Source organism: Microcaecilia unicolor, chromosome 9 (genome assembly GCF_901765095.1).
Source record: "Microcaecilia unicolor chromosome 9, aMicUni1.1, whole genome shotgun sequence".
In the NCBI taxonomy this organism is placed as follows: domain Eukaryota; kingdom Metazoa; phylum Chordata; class Amphibia; order Gymnophiona; family Siphonopidae; genus Microcaecilia; species Microcaecilia unicolor.
In genome coordinates, this window is record NC_044039.1 from 31,625,266 (window position 1) to 31,644,507 (window position 19,242).

General features: G+C 43.8%; 1 protein-coding gene across 1 annotated transcript in view; it reads right to left on the minus strand.

The window, feature by feature from the left end:
• ANO4 (anoctamin 4) overlaps positions 1–19,242 on the minus strand; it is a 223,269-nt gene that overhangs the window by 110,440 nt on the left and 93,587 nt on the right. Inside the window, exons 4-7 of the mRNA XM_030214891.1 lie at positions 17,184–17,328; positions 14,915–15,068; positions 9,658–9,758; positions 2,581–2,625 (exon numbers count right to left, since the gene is read on the minus strand). Coding sequence (XP_030070751.1) covers positions 2,581–2,625; positions 9,658–9,758; positions 14,915–15,068; positions 17,184–17,328 — 445 coding nt within the window. The remainder of the gene's footprint in view (positions 1–2,580; positions 2,626–9,657; positions 9,759–14,914; positions 15,069–17,183; positions 17,329–19,242) is intronic.

Genomic DNA, 19,242 nt, shown 5'->3' on the forward strand with positions numbered 1-19,242 from the left:
AAACAGGCAGGGGAGTGTCTGGAACTCGCTCTGCTAACAGGCAGGGGAATGGCTGGAACTCACCTCTCATTAGCCTGTCAGGATTTGAGTTGACGTCTGTAGCTGCAGACATAGGAACCAACTTTTCAAAATTAATGGGGGTGCTAAGCCCAATGGAAATAACCCTTCCCTGGACAGATACAAGGAATTTTCTCAATATTGGGGGTGCTCAAGCACCCATAGCACCCATAGAGTCGGCTCCAATGGCTGCAGACGTTAGAAGCCAAGATCTACTTAAGCCTACCTTTCCCTGCAACCATTGCTTTAGCGTTGATTGCTCATCTGAAGCCTGTTTGTGCTAGGGCACTTGTGTTTACGTAGGAGTTTTGCTTTTCTCCTCGTTGCTTTGTGATTCTGTGTGTGTGTGCTGGATATTCCCAGCATGAGCCTGATTGTCTCACTTCACTACACCTGGTCTGTTCTCTACTTCTCTAGTGTTGTGCTGTCTGTGATAAGCTTGTGACTGGTATTGTTCTTGTTTGTTTGATTAGTTCCCTCTCTCTCTGTGTTCCCTTTGTTGTGCTAAGCTTAGGCTCTGCTCCTTGTGGTCCTGCCTCCGTTTGGCAGTTCCCCTGTCCTTGTATCTGCTCCTGTGTGTTTTAGTGTCCCTTTGTTTGCTTCCTGCAGTTTGTGTTTCAGGAGTAGCCTCTACCTTAGCCTGTTTTCCTTTGTTTGCTGAGTCTGTCTCCTGATTCCAGTGAGCTGTGCTCCTTATCTGATCTGAGTGTGTTAAGGCAGCTTTCTCTGTTTGCTTACTCTTCCCTTTACCTTGTGTGCTGTGTGGCACAGCCTTGTATTTTTCTATAAGCAGTTCCCTTCTGTGTTGTGGGGTCAGCCTTGTGTATTCTTGTGTGTGGATTCCCTTTACCTTGTATGCTGTGTGGCACAGTCTTGTTTATTCCTATAAGCAGTTCCCTTTATCTCTGTGTGTTGTGGGGCCAGCTTTGTGTATTCTTATAGGTGGTTTCCCTTTACTTTGTGTGCTGTATGGTACAGCCTAGAGTGTTCCCTTGAGGGGCTTCCTGTATCCTTGTCTGCCCTGTGGCACAGCCATGTGTATTCCTTTAGAGGCTCCTGTCTCTTGCCCTTTCCCTTGTGTTTCTAACTAGCGCTGTGTGCGCTGCTTGTGCTCCATTCCCTTGGGGGACCCTTCGTTGTTCTTTCTCCCTTTCTACTGTACGAGTTGGTTCCTGTTCGGCCGTGAGGCTCGCATGCTTGGACTCTGTTTGAGTAGGTTCCCGATAGGCCGTTGCTCTATCTCCCATTTTCTGGTGTTGCGAATTGGTTGTTGTGTGTGTGTGGGGCTTGGTGGCTGGGGTGGTGCGTAGGGTCAGTTCGGTCTACCCTAGGCCTTGGCCAAAACCATATACGAGTCCTCGGCCTGGGCTCAAGGGCTCACGACCAGATTAACATCTCCTAAGCGGTATATTACATTTGAAATAAACTTTAAACTTGAACTTGAAACATTTTGCACACATTAAAGGGCTCTTTTACTAAAGGGTGAAAAGCCCTAACACATGTTTAGCGCATGAAAAAAGGCTTACCACAAAACACGTTAAAGCATTTTGCTGCAAATGGCCAGCTGGTGCATTCATGCATTATTTTTATTTTAAAAAATTTTTGGGAAGAGGTTTGTCATGGGTGGGGAATGGGCATGGAAGCATTATTCAGCATGTCTAACTGGATAACGCAGTCATGCTATTTTTTTTTTTTTTTTTGCATGTCCTGTGTGCCAATGAAAAATTAACATGGGACCTTCAAAAAAATGTAAAAAGCCCAAAGTACTGATGCATTAAATCTGGGCAACTCCTACGTTAAAAGGCATTAAGCCCAGATTTTAACACATTTTAGTAAAAAGGCCCCCAAATTATTTAAGGCACACCAGCAAACCAAGGGGCCCTTTTACAAAGGTATGTAAGGGCCTATGCGTGTCCAGCACACTTCAAATCAGCATTACCACCCGGCTGCTGCGTGCCCAGGTGGTAATTTTGAATTTGGCATGTGCTGAAAACACGCAGTAGAAAATATTTTCTATTTTCTACCATTTGGCACTTACCCAGCGGTAAACAGCAGTGGGTGTGCGCTGCATGCCTACCGCCTGGGTAGCACATGAGACCTTACCACTAAGTCAATGGGTGGCGGTAAGTTTTCAGGCTGAATATGGATGCACGCTGGTTTTTATTTTACTGCACGTCCATTTTTGGGCCCCTTTAAAAAAGGCCCTTTTCTCACGATGTGGCAACAATTGGCCCAGTGCACGCACGAAAGACGCGCTTGCATTGCCGCAGGCCACTTTTTGCCACAGCTTAGTAAAAGGGCCCCCAAATGCACATTAATGAATGCACATCCCTTTGAACCCATGTCCTTCACGCGGCAGTATGTCGTGCTACCACTGAACCATGGCAGCAGCCAAGCTCCACTTCTTTAAAAAGCCACACTAAAAGAAAAATAGCCATTAGCAACCACGCTTCCTGCTTTCACATTTTCACAAGCAGTCTAAAACCACCACAGAAAGTGTGGGATGAAGAGTATGTTACCCACCTGCTCATGAACTTATACCGCCGGTGCAGGTAATAGATTTTTCTCCTGGAAGAACAGCAAAAATGAAGCCAGTCGAGAAGAAAACCCATCGTCAGTTACAGAATGAACTAGCAAGGAAGGAAAGGAAATTGAAGATAGAATCCTGTAAGAGGTGGAGGAAGAGACTAAAAAAAGAGAGATTAAAAGAGAGAATAGCCATGTGGAACTTTATTTGCAACTCGTATAAACACTGCTCCCTTTTTGCTTCAGCTGAAGTGAACAAAGTACAGACATTTGAAAGCATTTGTCAAATAATTACACGACTGGGCTTTGTTTTATGAATACAGACCAGAGTAAGTTCTGGAAGACCTAGGGGATGAGGGAAGGGGACTGTCTGCATTCAAAAGGAGGAGAGAACAGCAGTTTCACGGGACTCAGAATTCCCTAGTCACCTCCAAGTTTGGGAAGTAGATTGGAGGCTTAATCTGTTTTGGGATGGAGGGGGAGTGAGACAATTATCTCTGCATTACCATGTCTGCACTGTCTTCACTACATAAACAGGACCACATAAATGCCAGTCTTATCTTTATGTGGTAACCTATAGCTGGTTAAGTACTGAATATCGCACTGAGGGGTCCTTTTACAAAGGCGTAGTAAAAAGTGGCCTGTGGTAGTGTGGGTGTATCTTTTTGGCACACGCTGGGCCGTTTTTAATGTGGCTAGAAAAAAAGGCCATTTTTTAATGGGCGTGTGAAAAAATTAAAACTAGTGCATGCCTATTTACGGCCTGAACCCTTACCGCCAGCCACTGACCTAGCGGTAAGGGCTCATGTGCTACCTGCTCGGTAACTGTGCAGCATGCACCAATGTGGTCGTATTGCTGATTACTGCCGGGAACGCCTTCCGTGGTAGAAACTAGAAAAATATTTTCTCCCGTGGGATTCGGCGCACGCCAAACTCAGAATTACCACCGGGCACATGCGGTACCCAAGCAGTAGTGCTAATTTGGTGTGTGCTACCTATGTGTTAGCCCTCCCGTAGCTTTGTAAAAGGGCCCCTTAACCAGCTATGTGTTAGCCGGCTCCACAAACCCAGAAATTTAATGCCCAGAACATGGCCTGGCATTGGAATTATGGGTTTACCGCTGGTGTCAGTCAGCAAATCACTGATCTCCACTGGCTAAATATTGGGCCCATCATGTAAGCGCATATGAGTGCATATATGTAAATAAATGTCAACATTCCAGCTACATGCTATTATATACAATGGGGTCTAAATGTGATGGTGCATAATTTGAGGGTGGAAATATATCAGCAAAGTTGGGGCAAAGCATGGGCAGGGTGCAAAGTTATGTACGTAGATTATGATACTCTACATGCATTCTTTTGTGATTTAGGCGCATTTACTCTAGTTCTACGATGAAAGTGATTGTGCCTTAATTCTAGGTGTGTCTGGCATGTTATGCTTGAATTCTATGGAGAAAAGTTCATACATATCTCTCTTTATAGGCACCCTTTTATAGAATTGCCCCTCAAAGTGTTATTTTGTGACTCAACAATTATCTACCATCAATTAATTCAGCTGTAAAAATCTTAAAGCTGCAGACATAGGTATTGTTCCCTCTAAGCTGAAAGGGAGTCCTCCATCTACAGTCCTGCCAGTGGGTGGTGCTGTTTCACTATCATGTTTTCAATAGTGAGGGACAGGCATGTTCTGTAGACTCCAGGGAACCTGCCTGGCCCTAGTGATTGAAAACACAGAATTGAAGCACCACCTCCCACTGGCAGCAATGCAGCTGGAAGACACCCACTCAAGTTAGAGGGCACAGTGGACACAAGAGCAGGTAGCACATAGAGCAGTGGTTTCTCAACCTGTCTTAGGGGAACCCCAGCCAGTCAGGTTTTCAGGATATCCATAATGAATATCCATGAGAGAGATTTGCATGCAGTAAAGGAGGTGTTAGAGGGAACAGTGGACACAAGAGCAGGTAGCACATAGAGCAGTGGTTTCTCAACCTGTCTTAGGGGAACCCCAGCCAGTCAGGTTTTCAGGATATCCATAATGAATATCCATGAGAGAGATTTGCATGCAGTAAAGGAGGTGTTAGAGGGAACAGTGGACACAAGAGCAGGTAGCACATAGAGCAGTGGTTTCTCAACCTGTCTTAGGGGAACCCCAGCCAGTCAGGTTTTCAGGATATCCATAATGAATATCCATGAGAGAGATTTGCATGCAGTAAAGGAGGTGCATGTAAATCTATCTCATGAATATTCATTGTGGATATCCTGAAAACCTCCCCCAGCACAGCTTTGGGAACCACTGACACAGAGTGTAATTGTATAAGGATGCGCCTGGCTTTGGGCACTAAGAATGTATATAAATGCCAGTATTTTTGTATGTTACATGCACATGTGGTCACATATGTGCCTAGAAGGGTTTTTTTTTCCCAGGGTGCACTTTTATAAGTGTATGTGTGTAGAATCAATGGCACATGGGATCAGTCTGGGCAGAGTGTGGGAAAAGCACAACTTCTAGATTATAAAATACTATCCGCCTGATATTTAGCACTATTTAACTGGTCAGATCAGATGCTGACCGGTCAAATAACGCTTAACCGGCTATCCGCCGATATTGAGCAGAGGATAACCGGCTATCCTCTGCTGAATATCCGTGGTTAGCGGCTGGCGGATAACCGGTTATATCACGCAATATAACCAGCTATCCGCCGATTTCTAAACCAGGTTTGACGGTCATATTTGGTTGCATCAAACCATGATATATCTTTGGCCGGTTTAAAGATAGCCGGCTATGTCTAAATTTCGACATAGCCGGTTATCTTCAAACTGGCCACAAAAAAAAAAAATTGGATATTCACCAGAAACAGCCCGGCGTTGAATATCCAGGTTCAGCAGGGACTGCGAGAGACAGCCGGGCTATCTCCCATGGTCTGAATATCAGGGCCTATGAAATTTAGGCCCAGGCACTTACACCATGTCTAGTGATGGTGAAGTTTCCACGCCTGCGTACATGCATGTTTTGCTACCTAGCCCAGTATTTCATAAAGAAAAGTTGGTGCCTGTTTTTCTTTATAAAATAGCCTCCATGTGTTTTGAAGATTAAAATCTTCTCTTTTCAATATAACATTTTAAAAATCATTCTTAAGTTTTCATTCATTTTCACACACACACATATTTGAAGTGATACTAGATATTTCCCAATCTAATTATAACAGCAGATGGTAATTTTCTTACAAAACAGTACCAAGATGGGTGGGAGGGGGGAGACGGGGGGAGGTTCCCCTTTCACTCCAGCTACAAGGAGAAAAAGGAAGCAAGTTAAAAAATGTTGCAAGTCAGTGATCAATGGCTGCAAGCTGGCACCCTGATTAACAGAAAATCTCCACTCTATACCAGGTTACAATGGATTTCAGAGGTCCTTACTTTAAGTATTCACATAAGAAATCTCTACATTCTCAGTGAATTTTGACATTTACAGTTTAACGCCTTCCCCTCTCAGACATACACATGTAATACCAAAACCAAGCAGTCTCCAAAAGACTAGTCTGTGTTTAATAATGATATCCTCTGTATCAGAAGTGAAGTAGCAGCTTATTACTCAGAGCAGTGGTCTGAGAACGCCAGAATTCAAATCCTGTGTTGCCCACTGACGCTATTTATGAAGTAACTTTCCTGTCATTATCCCAGGTACAGCCTTGAAACTAAATTTATTAGCACGGGTTAATGTGATTTAATACACATTCAGATCAATTTTCAGAAAAACATCTGGGGGAAAATTTAGAAAATGTCTAACCTAGACATTTTTAAATTATTCCTATAATCAGTCACACTATACAGATAGCTTACACTGCTGAATATTTTATTTATTTGTTACATTTATATCCCACATTTTCCCACCTATTTGTAGGCTCAATGTGCCTTACATAGCACCGGAGAGGTGTTACAGAATATACTACTATAAATTATACACATAACTCTTGAATTATATAAATGTCACTTAAAATTGAGCATACAAATTTGGACGCACACAATTTAATTGAATAACAAGTCAATTGGCACCGAGAATTTGGCCCTATGAATTATCAGTGCTAATTTGCTTTAATTAAAATTCTCATGCATAAATTTAGGCTCCAAGATCCACACGTAAAAATTACGCAGGGGTCCAAAAAGGGGCACAGCCATGGGAGGGTCATGGGAGGATCAAGAAAATTCCTTTAATTTATGCATGTTGTTATAGAATAAAGGGGACATTTACACCATGGTTTTGTTGGTGTAAATGGTCGCGCTAAACGGTAGTCTATAAATGGCACCTAACTTTCAGTACCATTTATAAAATAGCGCATAGCTCTTTTCTTCAATGCCGATTTTTTTTAGGTGCAATTTATAGAATTTAGTCCATAATTATATGTATACAAATGTACAGATGCGTCAAATATCAGGGTGAAGAAGGCCAATAATATCAGTACCATCACCCTGATTCTAAAAAGTTACATGCCCAGCCTTATGCTTAGCTCGCAAAGTTGCATACGAAAGAGTGGCAGTTATATGTGCAATTTAATTTAAATAATGAGCTGCTAATTGATATCAACAAGTAATATTTGGATAGAATTACTATTAATTGGTACTAATTGGCAGATCTGCAAGTAACTGCACTTAGTCAGCATTCTAGAACTTGTGAGTGCAAAATCCATAGCGTGCAACTGCAAGGGGGCGTGGACTTGGGAAGAGTATTGGCAGATCAGAGGCATGACTTACCACTTACCAGGGGCGTAACTATGTTGGGCCACGGGGCCTGGGCCCCCGTAGATTTGGCCCTGGACCCCCTGCCGACAACCCTCTCAACCCCCTCCTTCCACCGTCAACCCACCATCGCCGTCTGCTACCTTTGCTGGCGGGGGAACCCAACCTCCGCCGAGGTCCTCAGACTCAGGACGTCAGACTCAGAAACAGAACGAAGGAAGAAGAGGACTTCGGCTGGCGGGGGTTGGGGTCCCCCGCCAGCAAAGGTAGGTAACGGCGGGGGAGGGTTGGCGGCGGGAAGGGGGTCGAGAGGGTCGTCGGCGGGGGGGTCAAAGTTGATGGTGGTAGTGGTGGTGGCGGCGGCAGTGGGGGGGGGGGGGGGTCGGCGGCGCCGGGGAGGGCTAAAATGTGCCCCCTCACCTTGGGCTCTGGACCCCCCTCCCACCAAAGTCTGGCTACGCCTCTGCCACTTACATACACATGTTCTAGAATAAGGTTATGCTCCTAAGGTTATGCTCCTAAATTTACACTCCTAAATGTAAGCTCTTAAATTTATGCTCCTAAATTACGAGAGTAATTTATGCTCCTAATTTAGGGCCTATTATACTCATAGATTCAACATTTATTTATTTGCTGCATTTGTACTCCACATTTTCCCACCTATTTGCAGGCTCAATGTGGCTTACACAGCACCGTAAAGGCGTTTGCCAAATTATGCTCCTAAATTTATAAGCATAAATTTAGGAGCGTAAATTTAGGGGCATAACCTTTATCGAATAAGGCCCTATGGGGGAGATTCTATACATGGTGCCTACAAAATCGGCACTGAAATCAGTGCCAACCAAGCGTATTCTATAATCTGTGCCTAAAATAAGCTTAGTTGATATATCAGCGCCTAAAACTTTGTGCATCCATTTACACCAATGAAAACTACTACTATAAATCACTTTTATAGTGCTACCAGTCATACGCAGCGCTTTACAATTGAACATGAAGAAGAAAGACAGTCCCTGCTCAAAAGAGCTTACAATCTAAATCAGGACAAACAGACAGGACCAAAAAGGATAAGGGAAGGACAGACAGAAGGACACATAAGGATAAGATAAAAGTTACAAGTCAGGAGTCGAAAGCAGCATCAAACAGGTAGGCCTTTAGCCCGGATTTGAAGGCTGCGAGGGATGGAGCTAGATGTAATGGCTCAGGAAGCCTATTCCAGGCATAAGGTGCAGCGAGATAGAAGGAGCGGAGTCTGAAAACATGGTGTAAATCCTGGCACGTAGATTTACATGCACTGGGTCATATTCTATAACTACACCAGGGACGTAGCTATGTGGGGCCACGGGGGCATGGACCCCCATAGATTTGGCCTTGCCCCCCCCCCCCCCCCGCCATCAACCCCTTCGACCCCCCTCCTGCCGCCAACCCTCCCCTGCCGCGGGCTTACCATTTGCTTTTCCAGGACTACCTCCGGCCCAGTGCAGCCGCCAGCAGTAGTCCCGCCCCAAGAAAACCCCCGGAAATGGTTTGCATGGCAGTATTCGGGCATCACCGTGTGCTGCCTGGTTACCGCCGGGTTAGCGCGGGAGCTATTATCGCCACCTCAGTGGGTGGCAGTAAGGGCTCCCTGTCGCATAGCCATGCAGTAAGAGTTCTCTTACCGCATGGCCATGTGTCTTTTTACTCGCTGTGATAAAAAGGGCCCTGGCGCATGGGAAAACGCACCTCTCCCCCACTAGCGCAGGGCCCTTCTTCCCGCAGCTTGGTGAAAGGATCCCTAAGTGATTTGCCCAAGGTCTCAAGGAATAGCAGAAAGATTTGAACTGGGCTTCCCTGGTTGTCAGTCGGGTGCTCTAACCACTAGACTACTCCTCTACTCTGTTAAACTGAGAAGAGTCAGTTTGTACCCGAGGCAATGCAGGGTTATGTGACTTGCCCAAGGCGCAGGGCTTTTTTTGAGGGGGTACTTGGGGGTACTGAGTACCGGCACCTTTTCCATTGTCTGCTAACATTGACCCATGGTCCCCAAGTTTTAGTGAAAGAGCTCAGGCTCTACACAACAATTCTGCCTTGCCATAGATTCTGTGACTGGTTGCAGGGGGCCTGGCTATTGTGGGCTGGGTTCCTCAGTGATTACCCCACCTCTGAAGGGTGGCCTGGCATTTAAGTACCGGCACCTATTTTGCTAGCAAAAACGCACTGCCAAGATGTGACAGGGGAATTTGAACTCTGGCTTCCCAGTTTCTCAGCCTGCCACTCTAGTCACAATTTTCACTTGTCACAAAGGGAGCAACAATACATTTTATACTAGGAAATGACAAAAGCAAACACCATTTATGCCTACCTGAAAGGCATTCTCACATTCATCAGTTCTGCATATCTGCCCAGTACCTCCCAGGGTGCATGCAGCTTCACAAATATGATGTCGCTGTTTGTGACAGAAGACTGTAGGAGGAAAGCAAAAATGTTCACTCTGTTTTGGTCTCAGGCATCATACAGCAGTAAATTAGGCCTGTCTTATGCATTTATTTTTCCTTTATGCACATTTTTTGTTCATTTTAGGTTCATTTGAGCTTTTCCCCAATTTATGCATTTTTTTCTGTTAAAATCTCACCTTTGTTTTAATTAAAAGTTTTTAATATGCATTTGAACTTTTTAACATATGTTAATTGACTTAAATGCATTAGTTACAGTAATAGGTTAATATGGGATACATCATGCCCTCATTTTTTTAAGGCACAGTAATGAACTGGAATCACGCTAACAAATGCACATCCCCTGCTAGCTGCTGTGTGTTAGTTTTGTGAGCCATGCAGGTTGCGAGTCACACTAGGTCTATCCTGGCTGCAGGTCAAACGATTTCAGTTAGGTTGAATCACTCCCTCCTATCCCTTGTTAGCCGAGATTGGGTGGCAGAGCCGGGGCTGGGAGGCGGGGCTAGTGCTGGGCAGACTTCTACGGTCTGTGCCCTGAAAATGGCAGATACAAATCAAGGTAAGGTATACACAAAAAGTAGCACATATGAGTTTATCTTGGGCAGACTGGATGGACCGTGTGGGTCTTTTTCTGCCGTCATCTACTATGTTACTATGTAAAGGTTTCAAATCTGGTTCCTTTCAATTCTTTCCTCTTCAGATGATCTAAAATAAAACATTTTTATAGGAATTTTTAACAATTTATAGGAATTGGTAGCAATTTTTAATTTTATGGGTCAATATTCAGCAGGCAATGGCGTAGACGGCCAGCTAAAACATAGCCAGTTACGTGTGATATTCAACACTTATCCAGCTACGATGAACCTTATAAAAATAGGACTGTGTTTTATATAGTCCTATTTACGTGGCTATCTTAGGGGTCCTCTTACTAAGCTGTGGTAAAAGGGGGCCTGTGTCATTCTCTAATGCAGACTTATATGTGCACCGTGTGTAGGTATTCCCGGAAGATATAGTCTGGGTGGAACAGGGGCGGAGTTGCAGTGTAGTTGCATACTTTATAAAATATTTGTATGCATACATAGAGTTTGCACACCTGTCTCAGAGTAAGTATAGCAGAAACAGAGGAGTAGCGTGACCAACGGGACACTTCCAAAGAGACCAAGGAGATGAAAAAATAAGGAATAAAAATGTTCTTTAATGGTGGAAGATAAGACTAGACACGGCACCATGTTTCGGCGATAAACGCCTGCCTCAGGAGTCTGTTTGTGGTAAACGCCAGTAGGTAGAGCTGATCCAAATCAAGCCTTTAAAAAGACTGATGATTGGTGAATATGGAGGAGTGACAAAGTGGTGGACTTTGGTCCTGGGGAACTGGGTTCGATTCCCACTGCAGGCACAGGCAGCTCCTTGTGACTCTGGGCAAGTCACTTAACCCTCCATTGCCCCAGGTACAAATAAGTACCTGTATATAATATGTAAACCCCACAGAAAGGCAGCATATCAAGTCCAGGTCCCTTTCCCTATTTCAGATTCTACATGGAATGTTGCTACTAGTGGAGATTCTAGATGGAATGTTGCTACTATTTGAGATTCTACATGGAATGTTAATGTTGTTATTCCACTAGCAACATTCCATGTAGAAGCCTGCCCTTGCAGCCGTGCAGGCTTCTGTTTCTGTGAGTCTGACGTCCTGCACGGGCAGGCTTCTACATGGAATGTTGCTAGTGGAGGAGTGGCCTAGTGGTTAGTGTGGTGGACTTTGGTCCTGGGGAACTGGGTTCGATTCCCACTGCAGACACAGGCAGCTCCTTGTAACTCAGGGCAAGTCACTTAACCCTCCATTGCCCCAGGTACAACTAAATGCCTAAGCTGCATTGAGCCTGCCATGAGCGGGAAAGCACGGAGTACAAATAAAAAATATATATATATACACGATACATTGGTGAAAAAACACAAGTAAAACTGCAAGAAGAATCTTGTGTGCAAAAAAAATCACCGTGTCAGATGCATTATTCAGATATTACGTGCTAAGCAGGAGTTTTGTTGATAATAGGAATGAACTGCCAAATCAGAAAGATCTGATAAAGCCTCATTGGTTTTTATTGTTTGTCACTGCCATATTACAAACTAAGAGTTTGGAAAAAGTACATCGGCACCAACACAATTACATTGTTTTATGGCTCACACTATTAAATAATATTAAAGATAAATACCCATTCAGTAAGACAGGGACACCAACTAAAGCAACAAAGAAATATGTACCTTGCCTTGACTTTCTTTCCTCTCAAGCTATTCTTGATCCACTTCAATCTGGCTTTCGCCCCCTTCATTCAACTGAAACAGCGCTTGCTAAAGTCTCCAATGACCTGTTCCTAGCCAGATCCAAAGGTCTCTGTTCTATCCTCATCCTTCTCGATCTATCTGCTACCTTTGACACTGTTGATCACAACCTACTCCTTGATACGCTGTCCTCACCTGGATTTCAGGGCTCTGTTCTTTCATGGCTTTCTTCATATCTCTCCCAGCGTACCTTTAGTGTATACTCTAGTGGATCCTTCTCTACTTCTATCCCACTGTCAGTTGGTGTACTTCAGGGATCTGTCCTGGAACCTCTTCTTTTCTCCATCTATACTTCTTCCCTTGGTACTCTGATCTCATCCCATGGTTTTCAGTATCATCTTGAGTGCAGGAGTAGCCTAGTGGTTAGTGCAGCGGACTTTGATTCTGGGGAACTGGGTTCAATTCCCACTGCAACTCCTTGTGACTGTGGGCAAGTCACTTAACCCTCCATCGCCCCAGGTACAAAATAAGTACCTGTATATATGTAAGCCGCTTTGAACGTAGTTGCAAAATACCACAGAAAGGTGATATATCAAGTTCCATTTCCCTTTCCCCCTTTACGCTGATGACTCCCAGATCTACCTCTCCACACCAGAAATCTCAGCTGAAACCCAGGCCAAAGTATCAGCCTGCCTGTCTGACATTGCTGCCTGGATGTCTCAGCGCCATCTGAAACTAAACATGACCAAGACTGAGCTTCTTATCTTTCCCCCTAAACCAACCTCTCCTCCTCCTCCCCCATTCTCTATTTCTGTGGATAACACTCTCATCCTTCCTGTCTCGTCAACTCTTAACCTTGGGGTCATCTTCGACTCCTCCCTCTCTGCACATATTCAACAGACTGCTAAAACCTGTCTTTTTTCTCTATAACATCACCAAATTTCGCCCTTTCCTTTCTGAGCATACTACCAGAACCCTTATCCACACTCTTATCACCTCTCGCTTAGACTATTGCAACTTGCTTCTCACAGGTCTCCCACTTAGCCATCTCTCTCCTCTTCAATCTGTTCAAAATTCTGCTGCACGACTAATATTCCGCCAGCGTCGTTATGCTCATATTAGCCTTCTCCTCAAGTCACTTCACTGGCTTCCTATCCGTTTCCGCATACAGTTCAAACTCCTCTTATTGACCTATAAGTGCATTCACTCTGCAGCTCCTCAGTACCTCTCCACTCTCATCTCTCCCTACATTCCTCCCCGGGAACTCCGTTCACTTGGTAAATCTCTCTTATCTGCACCCTTCTCCTCCACTGCTAAATCCAGACTCCGTTCCTTTTATCTTGCTGCACCATATGCCTGGAATAGACTTCCTGAGCCGGTACGTCAAGCTCCATCTCTGGCCGTCTTTAAATCTAAGCTAAAAGCCCACCTTTTTGATGCTGCTTTTAACTCCTAACCCTTATTTTATCATCCTCACTTTAATATTCCCTTTTCTCTTGTTTGTCCTGTTTGTCTGTCCTAATTAGATTCTAAGCTCTATCAAGCAGGGACTATCTCTTCATGTTCAAGTGTACAGCGCTGCGTACATCTAGTAGCACTATAGAAATGATAAGTAGTAGTACCTTTTATGGGGAAGCCAAAAGGGGAGGATGCTTAGCCAATGTTGTCTTCCTGCCTATGCCCCTCCCATGGGACCACCTCCTTTGCAATTATGCATTAGAACACTTAGGTGTCTAACTGCAACAAGGCAAATAGGCCACAATATCCAAGGTGAAGAACAGAGGAGAAGCAGACTTTTAAGAAAGCAGTCTTTATTAATTCTTCAAAAACTCCCAGGTGTTAAACAGCGTTGCCTGACATGGCCATGTTTCACCAGACGGTCAAGGCTGTCAATAGCACAGGTTACTACCCATTCCATTAGATTATCAGAGCTGCCCCAGTAAGTGCTAGGGGGAGGGGAGGACAGTTACGGGATGGTCTTTGATGGGGGTTTTAAAGGGAGTGTCTGATCTAGGAGGGTTATGTGCTGAAGGGGCTGTCCTTTGAGGGAGGTGGATCTCCCAAACCATATAGCAGGGACCCAACTGGTAATTGTTTGCCCTGTGTGGTAAATGAAGGCCATATGCTAGCTATGCCCCTGACAGTTATTGAAAGGTTTTGCACTTACTACACCTTAAATTTAGCAGTGAAGGTACAGAAAGAGCAAAAACTTTCTGCAGTTTAGTAAATATCCCATGTAATGTACATTAAAAATTTCCTATTAAAATGAATGTGTGAAACTAACAAAAAAAAAAACATCCAAAATCAGGAAAAATTCATGAAACACACAAACACTAACCAAACTTTTCTTGCTTTTTGCACAGCCCTACTGCCAACCAAAAAGACATCTATAAAACAATATTTTTAAAATTGCTATTATGGTCTGAAGCTGTTTGAATTCATGATCACTAATGGTCAATTTGCAAATTTAGGAGTCCTTTTACTAAGGCGCGCTGAAAAATGGCCTGCGGTAGTGTAGGGGCGGGGGTTGGGCACGCGCAGAATCATTTTTCAGCGCACATGTAAAAAAGGCCTTTTTTTTTTTTTTTTGCAAAATGAAAATTGCCGCGCGTCCATTTTGGGTCTGAGATCTTACCACTAGCCATTAACCTAGTGATAAAGTCTCATGCGGTAACCAGGCGGTAATGACCTACGTGCACCAAAAGCCACTTGTCGCGCGTCCGATACACGCAGCAAAAAAAATTATTTATTGGACGCGCACAAAAAATGAAATTACCGCAAAAGCCATTTTGGCAGCCATTGGGCGCCCGTAGACGCTTACGCTGCTTAGTAAAAGGGCCCCTTCATACAATGCTGTTCAGTTTAGTGTAAAATAAAAAGACTTACCTCCTTTTCCATGTGCAGTCCCTCAGCTCTGATATTTCTTTCAAACACCTCTCTCTTCTCCGTCTGCAGGTTAGATTTCCTATATACCAAAATGTAGTCAACACTGCATTTTCCATCACTAAAATACAGTCCCGTAGTTCTGTTCTTTTCTGGTCTGCCATGTCTCTGTACAAAAAAAACATTAAAACATGTTCAAATTTGTGTAAATCCCAAAGTGGTTAGAGGTTTGTTGGATAACTGGGGTCGTAATTTTTACCCTGGTTCTGTTACAAACCTGTAATCTGATCTATAGTTGCAAATGACTAGGCTGCATCCACCAATTAAACTCAGTTTATGGCAAGATCATGGATCATAAATTTTATATTCCACTTTTAATTTCAATCCACCAAGAACAAGAGGGCAATAAAAAAAAAAAAAATTTTCTATTCAGACATAATTATCCTGCTTTTTTCGAAGGAGGCCGGCCATCTTCCGACACAAATCGGGAGATGGCCGGCCTTCTCCTAAACCCAGCCAAACCGATATAATCGAAAGCCGATTATGGCCGGCTTCAACTGCTTTCCATCGCAGAGCTGGCCAAAGTTCAAGGGGGCATTCTGGCAGGGTACAGAAGGTGGGGCGGGAGAGTGGCTACGAGATGGCCGGCTTCGGCCGATAATGGAATAAAGAAGGCCGGCTCTGACGAGCACTTAGCTGGCTTTACTTGGTCCATTTATTTTTAGGACCAAGCCTCAAAAAAGTGCCCCAACTGACCAGATGACCACCGGACGGAATCGGGGATCACCTCCACTTACTCCCCCAGTGGTCACCAACACCCTCCCACCCAAAAAAAATTTTTTAACATTTTTGTGCCAGCCTCTATGCCAGCCTCAAATGTCATACCCAGCTCCATCACAGCACTATGCAGGTCCCTGAAGCAGTTTTAGTGGGTACTGCAGTGCACTTCAGGCAGGTGGACCCAGGCCCATCCCCCCCTACCTGTTACACATGTGGTGGCAAATGGGAGCCCTCCAAAACCCATCCAAAACCCACTGTACCCACTTCTAGGTGCCCCTCTTTACTCTTTAAGGTCTATGGTAGTGTTATACAGTTGTGGGGAGTGGGTTTGGGGGGCTCAGCACCCAAGGTAAGGGAGCTATGCACCTGGGAACAATTTCTGAAGTCCACTGCAGTGCCACCTAGGCTGCCCGGTTGGTGTCTGCATGTCAGGGGGACCAGTGCACTAGAAATGCTGGCTCCTCCCATGACCAAATGGCTTTGATTTGGCCGGGTTTGAGATGGCCGCCATTAGTTTCCATTATCGGCAAAAACCAATGGCGGCGATCTCTAATGTTGAGATTTGGCTGGCCCCGACCGTATTATCGAAACAAAAGATGGCCGGCCATCTTGTTTCGATAATGCTGTCGGGTATGCCGCTTTACGGGGCCGGCCTTAGAGATGGCCGGCCCCATTCGATTATGCCCCTCATTATGACAATTAAAAGCTAACCCCAGGATTCTATATTTTGCACCTCGATTTCTGTGAAGAAATCGAGGTGTATTCTAGAACAATGTGCATAACTTAATTAGATAAGCTAATCAGTGCTGATAATTGGACATTAACAAGCAATTATCAGCACTAATTGGCATTAATTAAAATTTATACACACTGCCTAGTTGCCCGAATTCTCAGTCCACCCCTGTATTACAGGGTTAAAACACGAAATACTTACAGGACTAAACTTTGAACTTTTGCATGCAGCTACTATGCACTTCCATAAGTGTAATAAATCCACCCACCAGCTACACACAGTAAAATATCTGAATTTGGTCTATACTTTATTTAGGGGCCCTTTTCCTAAGCCGCATTGGCACATACGTGTGTCCTACATGTGTCCTATGTGCGTCAAGTTTGAACTACTGCATGGCCTGGGCGGTAACTTAGTTTTTTTACATGTATCCACTAAGCGCGCTGGAAAATTTCCAGCACGCGGTGCTAACAGGGCGTTAATCGGCATTGTATGCACGTAGACCATTACCACCCGGTTAGCACACGAGACTTTACCACTAGGTCAATGGGTGGCTGTAAGATCTAAGGCCCAAATGGACACATACCAATTTTTTATTTTGCCGCACGTCCATTTTCAACCCCCCCCCCCCCCCCCCTCCAAAAAAGGCCTTTTTTTGCAGGGGCGCTGAAAAATGGACTTGCACACATCCAATATACGCATCAACACCAGTGCAGGATATTTTTCGGCGCAGCTTGGTAAACGGACCCCCTTGTTAAGCACAGACTCACCCCTCCATCTACTTCCAACCTGCTGGTTTCATCTGACATGCTGGTCAAATTGCCAGAATGAAGCAGAGAATCGTCATCTTTAGAAGAACTGTTTACACCCTCCAGACCATCAAAGAAAATGTTTACATTTTCAGTTACTGCAAAATAAAGCAAAGAATTCTTTATATAGATTTAGCTTGTGAACAAAAACATAAGAGTATGGAGACATGGATTTGACACACTGCTTTTCTGTGATAGAACCAAAGTGGTCTCTGTCCCTAGTGGGCTCAGTCTAAGGTTTTGTACCTGGGGCAGTGGAAGATTAAGTGACTTGTCTAGAGTCACAAGAATCCACAGAGGGATTTAAACCCAGTTCCCCAGGGGTTCTTAGTCCACTGCCCTATTTCGCTACTCCTCCACTGCAGAGTGCATCTAGCACACGTAAGCTTCTCTTATTACTAATAAATGCTATGTAGGAAGTAATTTTTCAGGGAAATGTAGTTTAAAATACCGCAGAATATTTTCTGTGTTTCTGATATACATGGTTGGCAACCGAGAGAGACACCAGTCTGCTCAGGTTTTCAGAACAACCCTGATGGATTTGCATGAGATAGATCTACATGCACAAGCTTCAATTCTATGCAAATCTGTTTTGTGCATATTCATCAGGGCTATCCCCCAAACCCAAGCAGTTGCTGTACATAGTAACTGGAAATGTCAACCAACCCCTACTTGGCAGTCAATAAAAGGTTATTAAACTAAAAGATTAACCTGCTGGATTTTCTCTTTCATGCCTACTCATTTAGATATTTTTGGACTTGACTAGAATATCAACTAAAATGCAGCATTTTAGCAGAACAGTTATGTAGAATCATACAGTGATAGGTGTGAATTAAAAATAAGTAGAAAATAATACTACAAGGATTTAAAGAAACTGATTGGCACATTGGTCAGACATGTGAAAGGCAATACTGTAACAAGGTACTGACATTTAGGTACCACCACGTTTGTGGATATGTGTAAACTTACACACGTAAATGGCAGGTGAGCCAGTAAGCCAGAGGTGGGCAGCCTCAGTCCGCAAAGGCAGCAATCCAATCAGGTTTTCAGGATTTCCCCAATGAATAAACATTAGACCTATTTGAATACAATGGAGGCAGTGCATACAAATAGATCTCATGCATATTCATTAACATTAACAGTATATTTAAATTCTGCCATATACCTCTCTGTTCAATGCGGATTACACTCACTAAAAAGCTGGATATTTCCAGAAAGTACTAGAAATTAATCAAAATAAAATAAACTACAACTTAACAAACATATACTAATCATTCTAGTTCAAAACAAACTTTTTAATTTGCTTATGGAACTGACTATACATTTATCCCAGTCAGCAATAAAACTTGAACATCCTTTTCCGAGCAAGCTGCTTGTTATGAGAAGAGTGGCAAGTAACCTAGCTCTCCTTGAATTCTTTAATGAAGGAAAAATGAAAAAAAATCTGATGTTCTAGTTACAGTAACTCTAGATTTTTGCATAAAAACAAAATGATCCAAAAGATAAGACAGAGCCAGTCCATGCAATATTTTACGAATAAAGCAGAAAATCCTAAACAATATCCTGTACCGGATGCCAATGAAAATTTCTATAATATGAAGAAACACTATCAAATCTTTCTAACGAATAAATCAGAAGTATTGCAACATTTTGGAAATTCGGAAAAACGAACTGGGTTGTGTGGCCCTCGAGGACCAAGGCTGCCCACCCTTGTTAAGCGCTATTCTGTAAGCGTGCATATGCGACGCATAAACGGAAAGGGATATTCACACCAATGGAGCACGGATAGAACATGAGCTAGGCTGCCACTCATACACAATTTACAGAATACAGTAAGCTATGACCACCCTTGCCACGTTACGTGACCGCAGTTCCACTAGGTCTATGGCTGGTGTAACTGCATTTGTGTACATGCAGGTATACAAATGCCAGGTTACAATAGTATTCTATAACAGAACCGGGCAACAAGAAGCTGTTATAGAAGAGGCTCTTTACTGCGTGGTACTGGGGCA